The sequence below is a fragment of the Theropithecus gelada genome, chromosome 2 (genome assembly GCF_003255815.1).
Source record: "Theropithecus gelada isolate Dixy chromosome 2, Tgel_1.0, whole genome shotgun sequence".
Lineage (NCBI taxonomy): Eukaryota > Metazoa > Chordata > Mammalia > Primates > Cercopithecidae > Theropithecus > Theropithecus gelada.
Genome location: NC_037669.1, coordinates 55,105,882 through 55,124,897, shown reverse-complemented (window position 1 = coordinate 55,124,897; position 19,016 = coordinate 55,105,882). Strand labels below are relative to the sequence as shown.

Below are 19,016 nucleotides of genomic sequence, written 5' to 3'. Positions count from 1 at the left end.
GATTCATCCCCATCCTAACACGTTCATCCAATCACTTCTTCATACATTCTTCAAAGACTTTAATAAGTGAAACTTGGTATGTTTTCCTCAGGAGAGAGGCCCACAGTTGTTTTTTTCTTTTTTCCATAAAATCCGAATCCTGCACATGGCCCAAAGTTTTCACCAGATTCTCAAACGAATTCCTGACCACTAAAGGAGATGACTTAGTATAACTCTGCTTTGATCCATTTATTCTGAGTTATTTTAATAAGGATAATAACAGATAATATTTTCTTTGAACATTCACTACATGTCAAACCGTGTGCTAGGTGATTTACAAGCATCACCTCATTTAATTCTCACAACTACTCTGTGAGAACAGGTACTGTATATTATTCCCACTTTACACATAAGGAAACTGAGGCTCTGAGAGGATGAATCATTTGTTTAAGAGAATTCATCAGTTTGACTTCAGATTCCAAGATCTTAATCAGCAAACCTCTTCCTGGCATGTCGATTTTATTGGGATGGTTTTTAGAAAACAGACATTTTAGTGGGTCAAATGCAAAGTTTGCATTAAGATAAGAGAGAAGCTTTCAGATGCTTTGGACTTTGTCCCAGAACCCTAGAAGACCCTTTCACGCTCCTCTTTGATGACAAAACTGGAGTATTGTTTAAGGATGTCTCCCCTGCCATCCAAGTTCTCTGAAACCCTCAAGAGCTAGCAATAGAGTTTTCGAGCTCTGTTTTACAAATAAGGAACTTGAAGAACTGAACTTGCCCACGTTCACATTGCTAGGAGGTGGCCCACTCACATTAAATCAGCTGTTTTGGCACCATCTTCCAACCAGCAACCCGCAGCACATCCGTGCCAACCCACAGAGTTCCCGCCGCTTTACCAGACACAAGCCCTTTCACACCCACCGGCCCCAAACCAGCCCCTTCTCTCAGACCCATACCTTTTCTCTAGCACCTCTCCTTTACTTTTCCCGAGTTTCTTCCCTTTCCTTCTGTCACGCCCGTTATCCCTAATCGGTCCCGCCCTTTCCCCACAGCTCCGCCCGCTGCCTTCCCAAGCCCCGCCTACTCCCTTCAGCCTCGCGTCGTTTTTTCCAACTCTGTTCTTTATTTCTAGTCCAGCTCCACTTTCCAGACTCGTCCAAAGCTCCTCTCTTTCTCTCATGAGTACTCCTCTTCTGTTTAACCCCACTTTTTACCTCGCTATTCTAACAGGGCCCCCGCTGTACAGTAGCCCCGCCCCCTCCTCACAAGCCCCGCCCCACAGACCCGTCTAATCTCCAGCCCCGCCCCGGTCCTACCCACAACTCCCGGTCCCTTAGGCTCCAGCTCCCATCCCTCTTGCTCCCGGCCCTGCCCCCAGTCCCGCCCCGTGACTCTGGCCCCGCCTCACCGCCTTCCTCCGAGACCAAGGCCAGGTCCCTCCCGCAGCCGCGGCGCCAGCAGGAGGCACGGAGCGGAGAGGGAGGAGGCAGAGGGGGAGGGGAGAAGGGCGGGCTCCTCACCCCCAGCCCCGCGCTCACCGTCCGTGGCTGCAGATTCGCCACAAACCGCCCGACGACCCCGGATCCCGAATACGGTGACTTCAGTCTCCAGAAACTCCACTCTAAAATGAGAGAGCTAGAGAAGCCCTGTGGGGTGTCCAGGGTCCTTTCTGAATCCCAGAGAACGGTCTTTCGAGCCTCAGCAGGCGGGAGGGAACCGTGGCGAAAGTGCAACTCAGCAGCGCCGCGGAGCCACGTTTACCCTGCGCAGACGCCGTCGCCGCCGCTGCTGCCGCCGCCGCTGCCACAGCCTTTGCCGCCACGGTCTCCGCCGCCGCTGTCCTCGCGCTGCCTCTGGGAGCCTCCATTGTTCCAGCGGCGCCCGGTCCCAAGACCGGGCATCCTAAGGGCTCGCGAAACGGGCGGCTGCCGACGGAGTTGAGACCCCAGGGCGCCGGCGGGACCGGGAGCGGCAGGGGTCAGCGCAGGAATCCCGGGGAGCCGGGACCAAAGCGTGGGGCGGCAGGGGGCCGAGGTGGCGAGGTCTAAGGTCTCCGGAGTTGGGGCTCCCCCTTCCCGGCCCGACTTTCCCCGCCGGCCTCCCCAAGTGGGGTCGGAGCCCCGGCGGGCGCCCCCGGCGATGAGCCCGGACTCGAGGTGGCCGGTGAGTGCGGGCCTGGGACCAGGGCGGGAGTGGCCGGCAGGGAAGGGGTAGGCTACGTTCGTGGGGCGCGCACTGAGCCGCGTGGCCCGGGAGCCTCTCTGGCAACTCCAGCTGGGAGAACTGACAGTGCATTGCTTCCCAGCAGGCATCCCGGGGCAACAGTATGTCTTTCGGGGCTGCCCTGGCCAGTGGCAGGAGGGGAGCCTTGTTTCACTTGTTACACTTCCACAAAGGGGAAACGCCGCCGCATCCGGAGAGTGGGCTGCGGGCACTGCCGGGGCCCAGCCCTATGCCTCCGGCCCCCGCCCCCTACTTCCTCCAGCCCCCTGAGCTTCTGGGGCAGATGCAGCCGCCATTCTCCTTGGGCCCTCCCCACGGGCTTTCTGGTCACAGTTCTCGTCTCCGTCGCCTGTGCCTCTGCTGCCGGGTTCCAAGGGGAGATTGCCGGATTCACTGTGCTGCTTTGGGAGCCATTCACCCGGGACCCAGCTTGGAAAGAGGAGAGCTTGTTTGTGCTTCGGTTGGTTTGTGTTTAAAGACACAGCCGCAGGTAGGAAGTAGAAGAGAGTTGCAGTTGGACGTGTAGCGTTACTGATGTGAAAGTCAGGAGCCGTTGACAGAAGAGCTGGAGCAGCCCACTTGCCTGGTTAAGGCACAGGTGGAGAGGCCAAGAGGGGTTATTTTGTCAGGGAGCTCATGATAGCCCTGCCCTGCTGGGATGGTGCCAAGCCCCTAGCTGAATTGTTAAACTCAACTAGGCCGAGAGAAATTGGGGCAGTCTCTGACCAAGCTGGGCTTCCTGAGGCCTGGTGCCATCTGTCTACACTCACCCAGGAATGTTGGGGAGGGGGAAGGGAGGGCCCCTGCGGACCACCGTGGAGCTGAGCATGCCTAGATTGTCGCGTTCGTGTTTGTACCCTTAGGGTCTGGCACTTGGTAGTCACTCAGTTAATGTTGCGTGAGTGGGTGAAGAGCTCAAATGTAATACAGGCTGCTGTCACTGACTAAATGATCTCAGTTTTCACTTTACTTCACAGTACATCTCCTACCCAGTTCCAGGGCCAGGCTCCCCATAAAGACCTCAAAAGTAAATGAATTCTTTCTGTGATCCAGTGATTTCTGCAGGAGTCCAATGCTAAAGCATTGGCCACCCATTCAGCCTTCTACATGGCCTTCATCCCATCTAAGCTCTCAATCTGGTGATCCCCTCATTCAGCTATTCGTTCAACAGGTCGTTCATTCGTTCACCAAAAACTGAGTGTCCACTGCATGCTAGGTACTGGGGATACAGAGGTGGATAGGCTCTCTTGTCTTTACTACACAGCTCCCAGTACAGAGGGGAGACAATTTTCAGTATGTCAAGTGCTGTGGTAGAGGTGAGAATGGAATGCTGTGGAAACAGCTCCCCATGGGAGAGTCAGAGAAGTTGTGTCAGAAGTGACATTTGAGCTGGTTTTTTGAAGAACGAGTAGGAGCCTACCAGTCAGAAAGGATGGAAGGCATTCCAAATAGAGATCATTTTGCAGGAATGAGAGGTTATAACGTTCAGGGAATGGTAGGTTCCCCTGTGTAGACAAAAACAGCTATAACTTGTAAAAAGAATCTGGAAAGGAGGACTAGGGCCAGAAAGTGAAAGGAGCTCTTTGAATGGCGTTATAGAGAATTTGGAATATTATATTGAAGGAACTGGGGAGCATCAGGAGGCTTTTAGTGAAGAGACTGTCATGATCATTACTACCTGGTAGGAAGATCACTCTCCTATATGATGTGAGATTGGGCTAGAGGAGTTGAGACATAGGGCAGGATAACCAGGCAAGAGGTGATGAGGGCCCAGATCCGGGCCATGGTGGAGGAGATGGCATTGGGAGACACTGTAGAGGTAGGCTGGCCAGGACCTGGTGACTCCAAGTGAGGGGGAGGACTGGAAAGACTGGGGTCTCTGGTGCAAATGGCCAGGAACTCATCCCCAGCCTTATGCTAACTGATCTGTGTATTCTAGATGTGACAGCATGGGGGTGGACTTTGATGTGAAGACTTTCTGCCACAACTTGCGGGCGACTAAGCCACCGTACGAGTGCCCGGTGGAGACCTGCCGAAAGGTCTACAAGAGTTACAGTGGTATTGAGTACCACCTGTACCACTATGACCACGACAACCCACCACCACCACAACAGACTCCACTCCGTAAGCACAAGAAGAAGGGGCGCCAGTCACGCCCAGCCAACAAGCAGTCACCCAGCCCCTCAGAGGTCTCACAGTCACCAGGCCGTGAGGTGATGAGCTATGCACAGGCCCAGCGCATGGTGGAGGTGGACTTGCATGGCCGCGTCCACCGCATCAGCATCTTTGACAACCTGGATGTGGTGTCAGAGGATGAGGAAGCCCCCGAGGAGGCCCCTGAGAATGGCAGCAACAAGGAGAACACTGAGACACCAGCTGCTACTCCCAAGTCAGGCAAACATAAGAACAAGGAGAAGCGCAAGGACTCTAACCATCACCACCACCACAATGTTTCTGCGAGCACCACTCCCAAGCTGCCAGAGGTGGTCTATCGGGAGCTGGAACAAGACACCCCTGATGCCCCACCCCGGCCAACTTCCTATTACCGGTAAGGCCACCTCTACCTTGCACCTCTGGAAAACTGGTCAAGCAGGGCTCAGGAGCCAGAGAGAGGTGAGAGGCACAGATAGAAGAGTGGTGGGAATAAAGTATAGTGAAAGAACACTGAGTTTGCCAGGGCAGTGAGTGGAATGGTATCCTACTAATGGTGGCACTTACTCTACAGTGCCACATGCCACTCCTTTATTTTTTTCTCACAACTCTCAGGTAGATATTTTTCTCATTTCACAGATGAGGAAACTATGGTCAAGAAAGAATGCCAGATTTATCTTCTTTTTCTTTTTTTTTTTTGAGACAGGGTCTGGCTCTGTCACCCAACCTGGAGTGCAGTGGCACGATCTTGGCTCACCCCAACTTCCGCCCCCCGTGCTTAAGTGATCCTCCCACTCAGCCTCCTGAATATCTGCAACTAAAGGCGCATGCCATCATGCCCAGCTAGTTTTTAAAATTTTTTGTAGAGATGGGGTTTCACCACGTTGCCTAGGCTGGTCTTGAATTCCTGGGCTCAAGCGATCCACCCACCTCAGCCTCCCAAAGTGCTGGGATTATAGCATGAGCCACTGTGCCCGGCCAGACTTATCTAAAATCACATGCCAGTAGATAGCTGAACTGGGGTTCAAACCCAGGTCCTTCTGACTCCATAGCTGTACTGTTTCCACTGTGGCAAAACATCCTGTTTCTGATTCCTGGCCCTCTCCATTTCATTACTGAATGACCTTGGGAAATGCATCCAACTTAAGGTGTTTTAAGGACCCCATCTGCAGAGCAGATACAGTATTTCTCTGCCTCCCTAAAGGCATAGGATCACTGATTTCATAAGGTACTAAAACCACTTTGTAAATCTGCAGAGGTAATTCTCCCACTATTTGTTTTGTTATTGTCATTTGTCCTTTAACATGTTTAAGCGGTATTTTATGCTTAAGCAACATTTAATACTCCTCCAGTGGCCCTTTTATTTTTGTCATTTAATCGTTTGTTTAACATGAGGTAAAAGGTGAAGGGATGTGGGGGGCAGTGTGGTGGTGAAACTACATGGAGAAATCCTGGCTGAAGGATGGCACGAAAACCAAGTGTAAAACCTCTCTGAGGGTTGGCATCCAAGGCAAAAAAGGCATTCTGATGAGTTAATTTGCCAAGAGCGGTAAGTTTGTTGTCAGCTAATTAGAAGGCCTGATCTCTGAGGAGGATTTGTCATAAAGGCTTTTATATGAAAAGCATTTTTTACCAAAAGTGCAGTCCACATGATGTTATTCCTCCATTCTTTTTTTCCGTTTTTCTTTTTTTGAGATGGAGTCTCGCTCTATTGCCAGGCTGGAGTACAATGGCGCGATCTCGGCTCACTGCAACCTCCGCTGGGTTCAAGCAATTCTCGTGCCTCAGCCTCCCAAGTAGCTGGGATTACAGGCACATGCCACCACATCCAACTAATTTCTGTGTTTTTAGTAGAGATGGGGTTTCACCATGTTGGCCAGGATGGTCTCGATCTCCTGACCTCGTGATCTGCCCGCCTCAGCCTCCCAAAGTGCTGGGATTACAGGCATGAGCCACCCACTGCGCCTGGCCTAAACCTCAATTCTTTAAAAGCAAATCTGGGAACGCAAGCAGTATGGCCGGTAGCACTTTCTTCTCTCTACTATTAGAATTTAAGCCCATCTCCCTCTTCCTCTCCCATTCTTTCATCTTTTCAGTCCAATTCCACTTCCTTCTGGCTTTCCACGGTCTTTCTCTTTTCTGTTCACACTGACTACCATACCCACCTCTGCCCCACTCCTAACACACAGACCCCTCTTTGGACTTCCCCTCCCTCCCAGTGGCCCTTGAGCTCTCTGCTCTAACAGGCAGCCAAGTCCAGCTCATTAGCTGCTTTTCTTCCTCCCTCCACTTAGATTCACTCTTCTTTCTGGGGATCAGATCTGTTCTTTAGGGGAGCAATTTTCAGCAGGTGCACTGCAAACAACTGGGAGGTGTATTGCATGGAATTTGTTACCACTGTTGGTAAAACTGCCCAAGTTTTGGAAATGACTTACTTTCTATAGAAATTGAGAAGATTTGAGGTCACCTCTCTAATAGCATCACTTTCTTTTGCTTGCATTCTGATATGCTTCCTTGAGGGGGAGAGAGAGGGTGGCATGTCAGCTGGTGTGCCAGGAATTACACGACATGCAGCCTACCTTATCTGTACTGCAGCCTGTAATCTGGGTGCCTGTGGGAGTGTGTTATGCACCATCACATAATGTCACGTGTGTCATGGCAGAGAAAAGGGTGAGAATTGGTGCTGAAGAGAGCTGGTGCCAAGGCCTAGAAGAAGCCAGATGGTTCACACCATCCATGAGTCATACCCTTGTTCAAAGATAGGGATGTTGCAGTCACCTTGGGGAAGAGGTAAAGGGCTAAAAAGGAAGAAGCTGCTTCCTACAATGTTTCAGTCTCTCTCCTCCCTTCCACCCCCAAAATGCCTTTCAAATGAACAGTGATGAGTGCCTGTATCTGTATGGCGAATCAGACACAATTCCCACTTCTGTTGTGTAGTGGGGAAGTTAGACACATAAACAGCTATAATGCTAGGAAGGTGGGTAAGGGCCATACAAAAACTAATAACATTTATTGAGTGTTTGCTGCACACCAGGCACTGTCCTAAGCACTTTACCTGCATTAACTCATTTAATGCTCACAATTGCTGTGTGAAATAGGTTCAGATTAGCATCACCACTTTACAGATGAACAAACAAGGCTTAGGGAGCTTAGCTCACTTGCCCTCTGTTAGACAGGACCCAGGCAGTGTGGCTCCAGCACCTGTGTGTCCCGGCCCACTCTAGCAGCCGAAGTCCCATTTCCCACATGAGAGGAGAAACAGGAGCTAATGTTTTTCTAGGACCTGCTGTGTGCCATTTGACTTAGCTCATTCATTTTTAAAAACAACTTTTTAATAAAAAGATAAATGTTTATATTCGCACGCGTCTGTATGTGGTCACATGTGACTTAGTGGTTAGGTGGCATTTTACACCAAGGTGCTCACACTTCCTTCCGTGGGCCTGCTGGGGACTGCTGGAGCCTGATGGGATGGTAGGCACCAGGCAAGGTACTATATAAATAAATGTAAAGGCCAAGAGTTTGTAGCCTATTCATTTTTATAATTCCACATAATCCTGACAGCATCTTTGTGAGTAGGTAGTATTATCCTCATTCTGTCATCAATAAAACTGAGGTTCAGAACAGCAGTGATGTCCTGAAAGTCACAAAATGGCAGAGCCAGGATTCAAATCCGGTTTACTTAGAAGCCAAAGCCCCATTCTTTCCTTTGTACCCTGTAGTTCACAGTGCCAGAGTCTAGGCCACCTATAGCATGGCAGGCAAGGAGCACCTTCTCTGTGTGACAAGCACCTAGAGCAGCCCTTAATTCCAGGCCTGTTGGCACAGTAAGTGATATAGGGTGGACATTAAGAGCACTGGGGCTGGAGGTTGAATGCCTCTGCTTCTGCCATTCCCTTGTTATGTGACCTATCTGTGTTTTGATTAACTTCTCAAAGCTTAAGTTTTCTCATCTACAAAATGAGGACAATAAGAACACTAACTCTATGGCTGTGGTAAGAATAAATGTAATAGTTAAGCACAATGCTTGGCTCATAGTAAATCCTCAGTAAACCTTAGCTATTATAATTGTTATCTCCCAAGGCTATCCAGTGAACAAACATAGCACCTAGAGTTTGATGGAGCTTTGAGCTGATGTTGGCACCAGCTGAGAGAAGACCCACGGCAGCTCTAGTCGAGGCCCTGCCCACCAGTGCTAAAACAACTTGTATGTAATTTGTCAGTGACATCCAATGACCTTCCTTCTTCCCTGATTCTTCATACCATCATCTGGACCACTCCAAGGGGTACTAGCTGCCCCACCTTCCTCCTTTTAGAGGAGGCTGGCTACGCCTCTGCAACCCAAAGAAGATGGTGTCACATATAGCAGCTAGGACATGAGCTTTGCAGTGGCAGGTCTGGGTTCACATCCCAGCTCCACCACTTTCTCACAAGTGAGCTGGGGCCAGGCGATTAACCTTCCAAGCCTTAGGTTTCCTTTTCAGCAAAATAGAAATGATGATAGTACCTATAATACCTGAAGTTAAGGTGAGGATGAAATGAGACAACACATCTGAAGGGCACAGGCACAGAGTAAGTGCTCAGTGGCAAATGACCCACCTTCTTTAAGGGAGGGAAGTCTCAACCATGTGATGCTGAGCTCCCTGTGTGTACCATAGGTACATCGAGAAGTCTGCAGAGGAGCTGGACGAGGAAGTAGAGTATGACATGGACGAGGAGGACTACATCTGGCTGGATATCATGAATGAGCGTCGGAAGACAGAGGGTGTAAGTCCCATCCCACAGGAGATCTTTGAGTACCTAATGGACCGACTAGAGAAGGAGTCGTACTTTGAGAGTCATAATAAAGGCGACCCCAATGCGCTAGTGGATGAGGATGCTGTTTGCTGTATCTGCAATGATGGTGAGTGCCAGAACAGCAATGTCATCCTCTTCTGTGACATGTGCAACCTGGCCGTGCACCAGGAGTGTTACGGTGTCCCCTATATCCCTGAGGGCCAGTGGCTATGCCGCCGTTGCCTGCAGTCACCCTCTCGTGCTGTGGATTGTGCCCTGTGCCCCAACAAGGGTGGTGCCTTCAAGCAGACAGATGACGGTCGCTGGGCCCATGTGGTGTGTGCCTTGTGGATCCCTGAGGTCTGCTTCGCCAACACGGTCTTCCTAGAGCCTATTGACAGCATTGAGCACATCCCACCAGCTCGCTGGAAGCTCACCTGCTACATTTGCAAACAACGGGGCTCAGGGGCCTGCATCCAGTGCCACAAGGCCAACTGTTACACAGCTTTCCATGTGACATGCGCCCAGCAGGCTGGCCTTTACATGAAGATGGAGCCTGTGCGGGAGACAGGCGCCAACGGCACCTCTTTCAGTGTCCGCAAGACAGCCTACTGCGACATCCACACGCCTCCAGGTTCAGCACGCCGACTGCCTGCCCTGTCGCACAGCGAGGGTGAGGAAGATGAAGATGAGGAAGAGGATGAGGGTAAGGGCTGGAGCTCAGAGAAAGTCAAGAAGGCCAAGGCCAAGTCCCGGATCAAAATGAAGAAGGCACGGAAGATCCTGGCAGAGAAGCGGGCAGCAGCACCTGTGGTGTCAGTGCCCTGCATCCCACCACACAGGTATGTGGGGAGCCGGTGGACCGGCAGGTGAGGGAGAAAGCCTTCTGGAGAGGAGCTGGCAGCCTCCTGAGTGGAATAGCAGGGCTGGGCTATCTTCTTCCCAGTAGTGGAATGTCAGGGCTGGACTATCTTCCCAGGAGCTGCATAGAAGTTAAAAAGAACATATTTTCAAAAGAGATAGTTGTCTTTAGCAGGTCACCTGACTTAAGAGCCAGAAATGTCAACTTTTATCTGGCATAGCTAACAGGTGTTTTGAACTGCCCTTCATTTTGATGGTGTGGTTTGTTAAGTTGGGATGGAAGAGGTTGGAACTGCCACTGGCAGCAATGGAAAAAGTGGTCTGATTATGAAGAAACAAATAGAATGAAAAACGGGGAAGGGGAAGCTCAAGAAGTTGTGAAGTGGTTACTGCCTCTCATGTGGGCTGTGATGGCCAGGGGTTTTTTCAGTTCTCTCGTGCCATTTATTTGATTTACTATATGTTTCTGCTATACAGTTGTACTTCATCTTAAAACCTTCAAAGGCTTAGTCTCAGTGGGGCTCTCAGGGTCAAATAGTACTCTGGGCTGCCGTGACTAGAGCAGTCTTCGGGGCAGAAGTCCCTGATCCCAGGTATACAGGGTTAGGGATCTGGTTTAGTGATGGGAGCTTGGTTTCCTGTCTGCTGTGGTACCACTGATGGCACCACTCTTTCTTCCTTGCCTTAAGTCCAGAGTCCCAGGCCTTTTGGACAAGAGATACTCTCCCTTCATCCCCATTCAGGAACTCTCACTGGCCAGAGACCCTTGCTCTGCTTAAGAGAATCAGGGCCCAACAGGTTTTACTCTTTGTTTCCTGCCTCCCAGGCTTAGTAAAATCACCAACCGCCTGACAATCCAAAGGAAGAGCCAGTTCATGCAGAGGCTGCACAGCTACTGGACACTGAAGCGGCAGTCACGGAATGGGGTCCCATTGCTACGTCGCCTGCAGACACACCTGCAGTCTCAGAGGAACTGTGACCAAGTCGGGGTACTGTGTCCAGTTCCCTGTGGGCTCTGGGAACTAGGGCCAGGGGGATGAAAACCAAAATTTGCAACTGTAGTTTCCAGTGTCAGAGGGTTTAGACTCTTTCCTCCTTTAAGCTAGCCCTCAAGCCAGGATCAGCGTGGAATCCTCAGTGAAAGGATGTTGTTCCTATGTGTTTATGTATTCATTCAACAAACACCAGGCATTTATTCTGCCAGGCCTTGGGGACACACAGATTGAGGCACTACCAATAAATTGCTGTGCTCCCTCTTTTGGCTTGACCTGCCCTTGACCTGAGTTTCCTGGGCTCTCTTCTCCCTGCTGACCTTTCCTCTGGCTTTCTAATCATTCCCTGATCTTGCTTTTGCCTCTGCAGAGAGATTCTGAGGATAAGAACTGGGCCCTTAAAGAACAGCTCAAGTCCTGGCAGCGGCTCCGGCATGACTTAGAGCGAGCTCGGCTGCTGGTGGAATTGATCCGCAAGCGGGAAAAACTCAAAAGGGAGACGGTGAGTGATCCTGGGCCAGCCCTATTTTATAAAGGAGAAAACAGACCCAGGAGAAGGAAAAGTGTGTGTCCCTCAGCCAAATAGCAGCAGGGCTGACGCTAGAGTTAGGTCTCCTGGTTCTTGGTGTGCTTTTAAAAGGTCTACTGGAAGCAGAATGTCACAGGAGCGTATGAACAGAATCCTCAGTGACATAGGTAGTTGATGCTGGTAGTTCAAGAAAGGGGGAGACCAGAATCGTTGGTGCAAGTTTCTTGTATCTCGTAGAAGGTAGACCTGTATGAGTGCACCCAGCTGTGAGGGTGGGAAAGAAGGTGGCTTCCCAGGCCAGCTGGGACCACATCCTCAGATCTCTCTGCCACTGGACTGGCCGGGGCCTGGCTGATCAGGCCTTTTTCTGTGTTAGATCAAAGTTCAGCAGATTGCCATGGAGATGCAGCTGACCCCTTTCCTCATCCTCCTTCGCAAAACCTTGGAGCAGCTCCAAGAGAAGGACACAGGCAACATCTTCAGCGAGCCGGTCCCTCTGTCTGAGGTAACCGAATTGGACGAAGTAAGAATCCCTTCCCCTCACTCCACCTTCTCTCTGTTCCTCTCCCAATTGGACCCCTGCTGCAGGTCTGGGCCAGGGACTAGATGGGGACCTTGAAGAGAGGGGCTGGTGGCTCTGGGGCAGGATGAACTGGAGCCACATGTATCACCTGGACTCTGTCTTGTCCCTGTTACACCCCAAGGGCCCAGAATGGGAGGCAGTCTGCACTCCTTCCCCAGAGGCAGGGACTGAGTCTGCCAAATGAATAATCCCAGGGCAGGAAGACACTTTCGGGGTGCTGAACCCTAGAACGGAGACTTTAGAAGGCTCAGCACCTAAAGAACCAGCTCTGAAGCCCTAGGTCCTGACTGGCAGACTCTTCTCTCTAAAAGGTATAAAATGAGAGGTCTGAGGCAGCAGCCTCCTTACAAGTTACTATTAAGTAAAAGGAGCTCTAGGAATGCAAGGTGGTGTTTATTTTCAGAGGAGTCCCCAAGCCATTTTCTTACTAAAGCCTCATGTAGTCTAAAAAGTATATTTGGCTCTACTTTCATGATTTTCTAGGAGAGGAAAAGTAGGCCCAGAGAGGTGAAGAGACTTGCCAAAGTCACACAGCTTGTGACTGGTAAAGTCAGGACCAGAATTCAGCTTTCCTTTCGCCTGTGCTATATGCCTGATTCTAACTGATGGGAGGAGGTTGCTGGATGTATTTCAGGGGGGCTTGTTAGGAGCAGGGTTCGGGGCAATGAGGAGGATATCTCTACTTAAAACAAACTTGCCCTGCCCTCCCAGGTACCTGACTACCTAGACCACATCAAAAAGCCCATGGACTTTTTCACCATGAAGCAGAACTTGGAGGCTTACCGCTACCTGAATTTTGATGATTTTGAGGAGGACTTCAACCTCATCGTCAGCAACTGCCTCAAGTATAACGCCAAGGACACCATCTTCTACCGGGCAGCAGTGCGGCTTCGTGAGCAGGGTGGTGCTGTGCTCCGCCAGGCCCGGCGCCAGGCAGAAAAAATGGGCATTGACTTTGAGACGGGCATGCATATCCCCCACAGCCTGACTGGAGATGAGGCCACACACCACACTGAAGATGGTGGGTGATATGTCACACACACATATAAGAGGCCAATGCCAGGGATGGACAGCTTTCCAAAAGTCCCCTCCTGGGAGCAGGCAGTGTAGGCAGAAAGCAGCTAGGCTGAGCAGTGGCACACTATCCCCAGGAATGCTCCCCAAGAAGCCAGACTGGGTGAATGGATAGCAGTGCCCATCATTCCACATCTTGGTGCTGCTATTTTACAGCTGTTCCTGGTGAGAAGCCGAGGAGGGATGAGTGGGTTTCTTGCTGCCTGCCCAGGTTCAAGGGGCCCTGAGGGCTGCCCTGAGTCTGACCTTTCCCCTCCAACCTTACTCCTAGCAGCTGAGGAAGAGCGGCTGGTCTTGCTGGAGAACCAGAAGCACCTGCCAGTGGAAGAGCAGCTGAAGCTGCTTCTGGAGCGGCTGGACGAAGTGAATGCCAGCAAGCAGAGTGTGGGCCGCTCACGGCGTGCAAAGATGATCAAGAAAGAGATGACGGCACTGCGGCGGAAGCTTGCCCACCAGCGAGAGACTGCACGTGATGGGCCTGAGCGGCACGGCCCTTCGAGCCGGGGCAGTCTGACACCCCACCCGGCAGCCTGTGACAAGGATGGGCAGACAGATAGTGCCGCAGAGGAGAGCAGCAGCCAGGAGACAAGCAAAGGTCTGAATCCCATGGCAAGGTGGACCCCAAAGCAAGTCAGACTTTGGCTCTGCAGCACACACTCAACCCCTGCCATTCCCCAGGCAGAGGTCCCTCCTACACAGCTAGCTGTACTTTCTCCCTCATTCCCCAATCAGGGGCCTCTTAGCTGCCTCTCTGGCTATTTGTATAAGAGTTAATGTTCCAAATTCCAAGCCCCTAAAATGATCTCCCCAACTTTAGCTGGAGTAATGACCCTATATACCCAAGGCATGACCCTGGATATCTACCTTTCTCAAATCAGGCCCCTCACCAACTCTCCTTCTTTCTTTCTCTGCTCCAGGCCTGGGTCCCAACATGTCCTCAACCCCCGCACATGAGGTGGGCAGGAGAACCTCAGTTCTGTTCTCCAAAAAGAACCCGAAGACAGCTGGACCGCCCAAGAGGCCGGGCCGGCCCCCCAAAAACCGGGAGAGCCAGATGACCCCCAGCCACGGAGGCAGTCCTGTGGGGCCCCCCCAGCTCCCCATCATGAGCTCCCTGCGTCAGCGCAAGCGGGGTAGGAGCCCCCGGCCCAGTTCGAGTTCAGACAGCGACAGTGATAAGTCCACAGAAGACCCCCCAATGGGTGAGCCTTACCATCACCCAGTGCCCCAAGAGAGTGAGCAAAGCTGCCATTCTTCCCAGCATACTCCCAGTTACCCCTTTATTTGCCCATAAAAGAGAGAGCTAGAAGGGCCCTTAGGAATCCTTTAACTCCACTCACTCATCTTACAATTGGGAAAACTGAGGCCCAGAGACACTATGACCCAGCTAGAGTCCCACCCAGGGCCCCCCGCCTCCATTGTATCACTTTACCTTTTCTCTTCTCACCTTCCTTGGGGATCTCCTACCCTTTAAGCCGTTTGTGTCCTAAAGCCAGTAACTGCCACGGGAAGCAAGGGGTGGGGTAGGGCTGTGGCCAACTGTGGTAGACACTGCCCAGAGCTAGCTCTGCTGGCAAAAGTTGGAGGAATTTTCCAGCACAGAAGGGGAACCCAAGCTCCAAGTCCCTCTTACCTCCATGTCATCTCTGATCTACATCTTCCTGACCGGTTCCTTCCCTCCTCCCTTTCCCTTCAACCAAGACTTACCAGCCAATGGCTTCAGCGGTGGAAACCAGCCAGTGAAGAAGAGTTTCTTGGTATACCGTAATGACTGCAGCCTTCCCCGGAGCAGCTCAGACTCTGAGTCCAGCAGCAGTAGCAGTAGCAGCGCTGCCTCAGACCGGACCAGGTACCAGCCCTCCAGATCAAGGCCAGCCTCAGGGGATGCCCTTCCAGGGCTCTTGGGCCTTTCTAGGTTTCCCTGTTGGAAGTGGGGTGGCTGCCATCTCAGTCTAGGTTAAGATGACTAAAACTCAAGGTTCTCTGTTAAATAAATCAGTGTTACCATTAATGGAACAGAGAGAACCATCCTGGGTTAAGGTGATGATTAGAGTATGCACTCCTGCCGCCACTGCTCAGTCTAACGCACCTCAGGTCACCAGCCTAGCCCCTGTGGGTGTTTGAATTTGAAATTCCTCATACAGCCTCTGCTTTCCAAAAGTCTCAGACCCTGAGGGCTTTAAGAGCAGAGGGCACATACCATGCTGTTCCCCATTCTTCCCCTCCTTTGAGCTGAGTTCCCATTGTCTTGTCCACAGCACAACACCCTCAAAACAAGGCCGGGGCAAACCTTCCTTCTCTCGGGGCACTTTCCCAGAGGACAGCAGTGAGGATACCTCAGGCACTGAGAATGAGGCCTACTCCGTGGGCACTGGCCGCGGCGTGGGCCACAGCAGTAAGTTCCCTTGCCCAAGGCCAGGGATGCTGGGGACCCAATGTCAGGGCCTCGCCAGCCCCCCAGCTGCTGATCCACCCCCTCTCCCCCATTCCTGTGAAGTGGTAAGGAAGAGTCTGGGCCGGGGAGCTGGCTGGCTGTCAGAGGATGAGGACTCCCCGCTGGATGCTCTGGACCTCGTGTGGGCCAAATGCCGAGGGTATCCATCATACCCAGCTCTGGTATGCTCCGCTTCTGTTCTTATGCCCCTTGCTTTCCAATCCCAGAATACAGATTCACAGTTAGCAGACTTTTCCTACTCCCTGCTGAGCTATGGGGCACAGTTTCTTGGCAAGGTGTACTGGTGGGCAGATACAGCTTGAGTACCACTTAGAGGCTCCTACTCAGTTTCTCCATCTCTCCCTTTTCCTTCTCTTTGCTCCTTGGGCTCTGAAATAATGTAGCGTGGAAAGAAGCTGAGGGTCAGCATTGCAGTTCTGGTAGCATGATAACCTTTCTGTCCCCACTTCAGACGTACTCTTTAAGTTCTTGAGGAGGGCAAGCCTTGGGAGGACGTGGACTGAACCAAACTGGGCTCTTATTACACCCTCAGATCATTGATCCAAAGATGCCCCGAGAAGGTATGTTCCACCATGGAGTTCCCATCCCTGTGCCCCCACTGGAGGTGCTGAAACTTGGGGAGCAGATGACCCAGGAAGCCCGAGAGCATCTCTACCTCGTCCTCTTCTTTGACAACAAACGAACCTGGTAAGGAGGGGAGCATTTGGTGTGACTCACAGCCACAGATGCAGCCCTGTGTGGTATGGAGGCAGACTGCCAGGAAACTCCAGCAACAGGCAGACTGGGCTAGCATAAGTCAGTGGGGGAGGGACTTAGAACAGTTTTTTGAGCGAAAGGGTTGTGTCGACCATGTGTCTGAGAGGCTGAGTGGGCACCAGAGGACAAACAGCTGTAGCTAGAAACCAAAGGACCATCAGAGACTATGACAAATATAGAGGTGGCTCCCACCCAGACTCAGATGGCTTCTAGACTTAGTTTTCCCACCTCTGCCTCCATGGTGACAAAATGAGGATAAAGCAGGCATAAACATTCAGGCTCTGAATCCCTCTTCTGTCATATTTGCACATGTAGTCTTTTTGTTAATTGTCTGCAGAGGATATTCAGTGTCAGTGAAGTCTGCCTAGAGCCTCAGGGTAACTACTTCTGGTGAGGTCAGGGCGCCTCCTTTTTGTACCCATAAATACCCTGTGATTACCCTCCCGCTGCCACCACACGGTATAACCGATGACTGGGCTCTTTCATCTCTAGACCATGAGCACTCCTTTGAGGGCAGGGACCATCACAGAGTCTGCCCAGAGCGGGTGCTTGGGCGGTATACTTAAGTGAATAGAGGAGGAAGGCTGGTCCTTAGTCTCCCTGAGATGATTTATTTGATCTTCACCTTGTCCTATAGGCAGTGGCTGCCGAGGACCAAGCTGGTTCCTCTGGGTGTGAACCAGGACCTAGACAAGGAGAAGATGCTGGAGGGCCGCAAGTCCAACATCCGCAAGTCAGTACAGATCGCCTACCACAGGGCTCTGCAGCACCGCAGCAAGGTGCAAGGCGAGCAGAGCAGTGAGACCAGCGATAGTGATTGATACTGCTCAACACAGCCCAACCTACACAGGGTCACACAACCCTGTGACCTCTCTCCTCCCCTTTGCTCACTGTCCTGGAGTGGCACCGGCCTCTGCACTGACTCATTTCTGGTCTTGGGGCCAGTCTCAGGGGAAGCTGGGTGGGGGAGGTCCCTCCTGCCCTAAGTGCAGCTGGACTGTACAGAACACTCCAAGGGCCAGTGGCAGTTCAGTGCAAGGAGAGGGAGGGCCCACAGGTCAGAAAGAGCTCCAGAGACCTCACAGCATTGTAGGGCGGGGTGGTGGGCCAAAGTTAGGACACTGCATAAAACAGGCCATCCCACCACCTCTACCTGCTCATGCCAGGAGAATCTATAACTGCCTAGAGGCCTGAGGCCCCTACCGGTGGTGAGGTGAGCGGGCATCTGTCCAGCCTGGAAGAGGGGCACTAGGTGACTCCCTCCCCTGCTGTTGTAAATAACTGTAATTATCGGAGAATTTAAATTATTCTCATTTGTAACTGCGTTTCCGGGTCGCGCCAGAGTCATTTGGTACTAAAAAAAAAAAAAAAAAAGACTGGGGCCTGTCCCCATTTCCCTTCTCTTTCCCATAGATTCCCCCACCTTTCAAACTGGTTTGTATTTATTTCAAAGGAAGAAAATATATTGATTCTTAGAAAATAAACTGTCTTTTTAGAATTCTTTGTTCTTCCCCCCTGCCAGGGCAAAGGGGATACAAAGGGAGGTTCTGTGCCCCAGGGATGACACATAATTGGGCCCAAGTGGTTGCTGACTGCTGTGCATGCTACATTTATAAGACATAGCAGAGAGAGCCCCCGTTACTCATGCATGGAGTGAGTGGCAGGCCCTATGCTAAGCACCTTTAGACACTCAGCTTTGCGTAATCCTTGCAATAACTATAGGGAGTTTAATAATAGGCTGGTTATCTCCACAAAGATGCTGAGGTTTCAAAAAATTATCTTGCCTACAGTTCCTACAGTTCCTAGTTCCTACAACTAGGAAGGTACAGAGCTAGAATTGGAACCCAGGTCTGTTTGCAAAGCTGGCTCTTCAACCAGTATGCTGAACTGCCAGGGGAAGAGTCAACTGTTGATTCCTTCTTGGCCCTCAGAGGCCTCAAGTCCTTTGCCAATGGCATGGCCCAAGTGTTTCAGCATCACTGCAGCTGAGACCTTCCCCACTGCTTAACCCGAGACAGAGCAGGGATGGAGAGGGTTGCTCTTTGCTCACTCCCAACCTCGGCACCTTCATTCCAGACTCCACCGACATTTATTGAAGGAATGCCTTCCAAGTGCTAGGCGCCTGTGGGGTGGCATGCCTACAGATAGGAACAGTCACAGGAAAAAGGGGCGGCCCAGACCTTGCAGCCACTGAGGAGTGGCACTGAGACAATGATGGCATTGGTCTGATGTTGATTCCATGCTCACGGTACACTCTGCTAGGTCTCTGGCTGGGATATAAGGGTCAATCCGCTGCAGATGTTGCTCTTTAAGAACTTGCAGTCTGGGCAGGGTGCAGTGGCTCACGCCTGTAATCCCAGCACTTCAAGAGGCCGAGGCGGCTGAATCACGAGGTCAAGAGATCGAGACCATCCTGGCCAAGATGTGAAACCCCGTCTCTACTAAAAATACAAAAATTAGCTGGGCGTGGTGGTGCACGCCTGTAGTCCCAGCAACTTGGGAGGCTGAAGCAGGAGAATCGCTTGAACCCGGGAGGCGGAGGTTGCAGTGAGCCCAGATCGCACCATCACACTCCAGCCCGGGCGACAGGTGAGACTCCGTCTCAAAAAAAAAAAAAAACCTGCAGCCTGACAGTTA

At 51.6% G+C, this 19,016-nt stretch overlaps 1 protein-coding gene across 4 annotated transcripts; it reads left to right on the top strand.

The window, feature by feature from the left end:
• The first annotated feature begins 1,735 nt into the window (after positions 1–1,735).
• On the top strand, positions 1,736–17,877 carry BRPF1 (bromodomain and PHD finger containing 1). 4 transcript variants are annotated; one of them, XM_025375971.1, is made up of 14 exons: positions 1,736–2,145; positions 4,145–4,753; positions 9,012–9,971; positions 10,817–10,979; positions 11,353–11,484; positions 11,888–12,016; positions 12,806–13,115; positions 13,443–13,763; positions 14,086–14,370; positions 14,870–15,017; positions 15,427–15,563; positions 15,666–15,784; positions 16,156–16,310; positions 17,017–17,877. In XM_025375971.1, the coding sequence occupies exons 2-14, from the start codon at positions 4,155–4,157 to the stop codon at positions 17,198–17,200; spliced, it is 3,642 nt and encodes a 1,213-aa protein (XP_025231756.1). In that variant the 5' UTR covers positions 1,736–2,145; positions 4,145–4,154; the 3' UTR covers positions 17,201–17,877. The 4 variants fall into 4 exon arrangements, with proteins under 4 accessions (XP_025231756.1, XP_025231757.1, XP_025231755.1 ...); XM_025375970.1 differs by having other exon boundaries at positions 1,746–2,145; positions 13,440–13,763; positions 17,017–17,868; XM_025375969.1 differs by having other exon boundaries at positions 1,746–2,145; positions 11,888–12,034; positions 13,440–13,763; positions 17,017–17,868.
• The last annotated feature ends 1,139 nt before the right edge of the window (positions 17,878–19,016 follow it).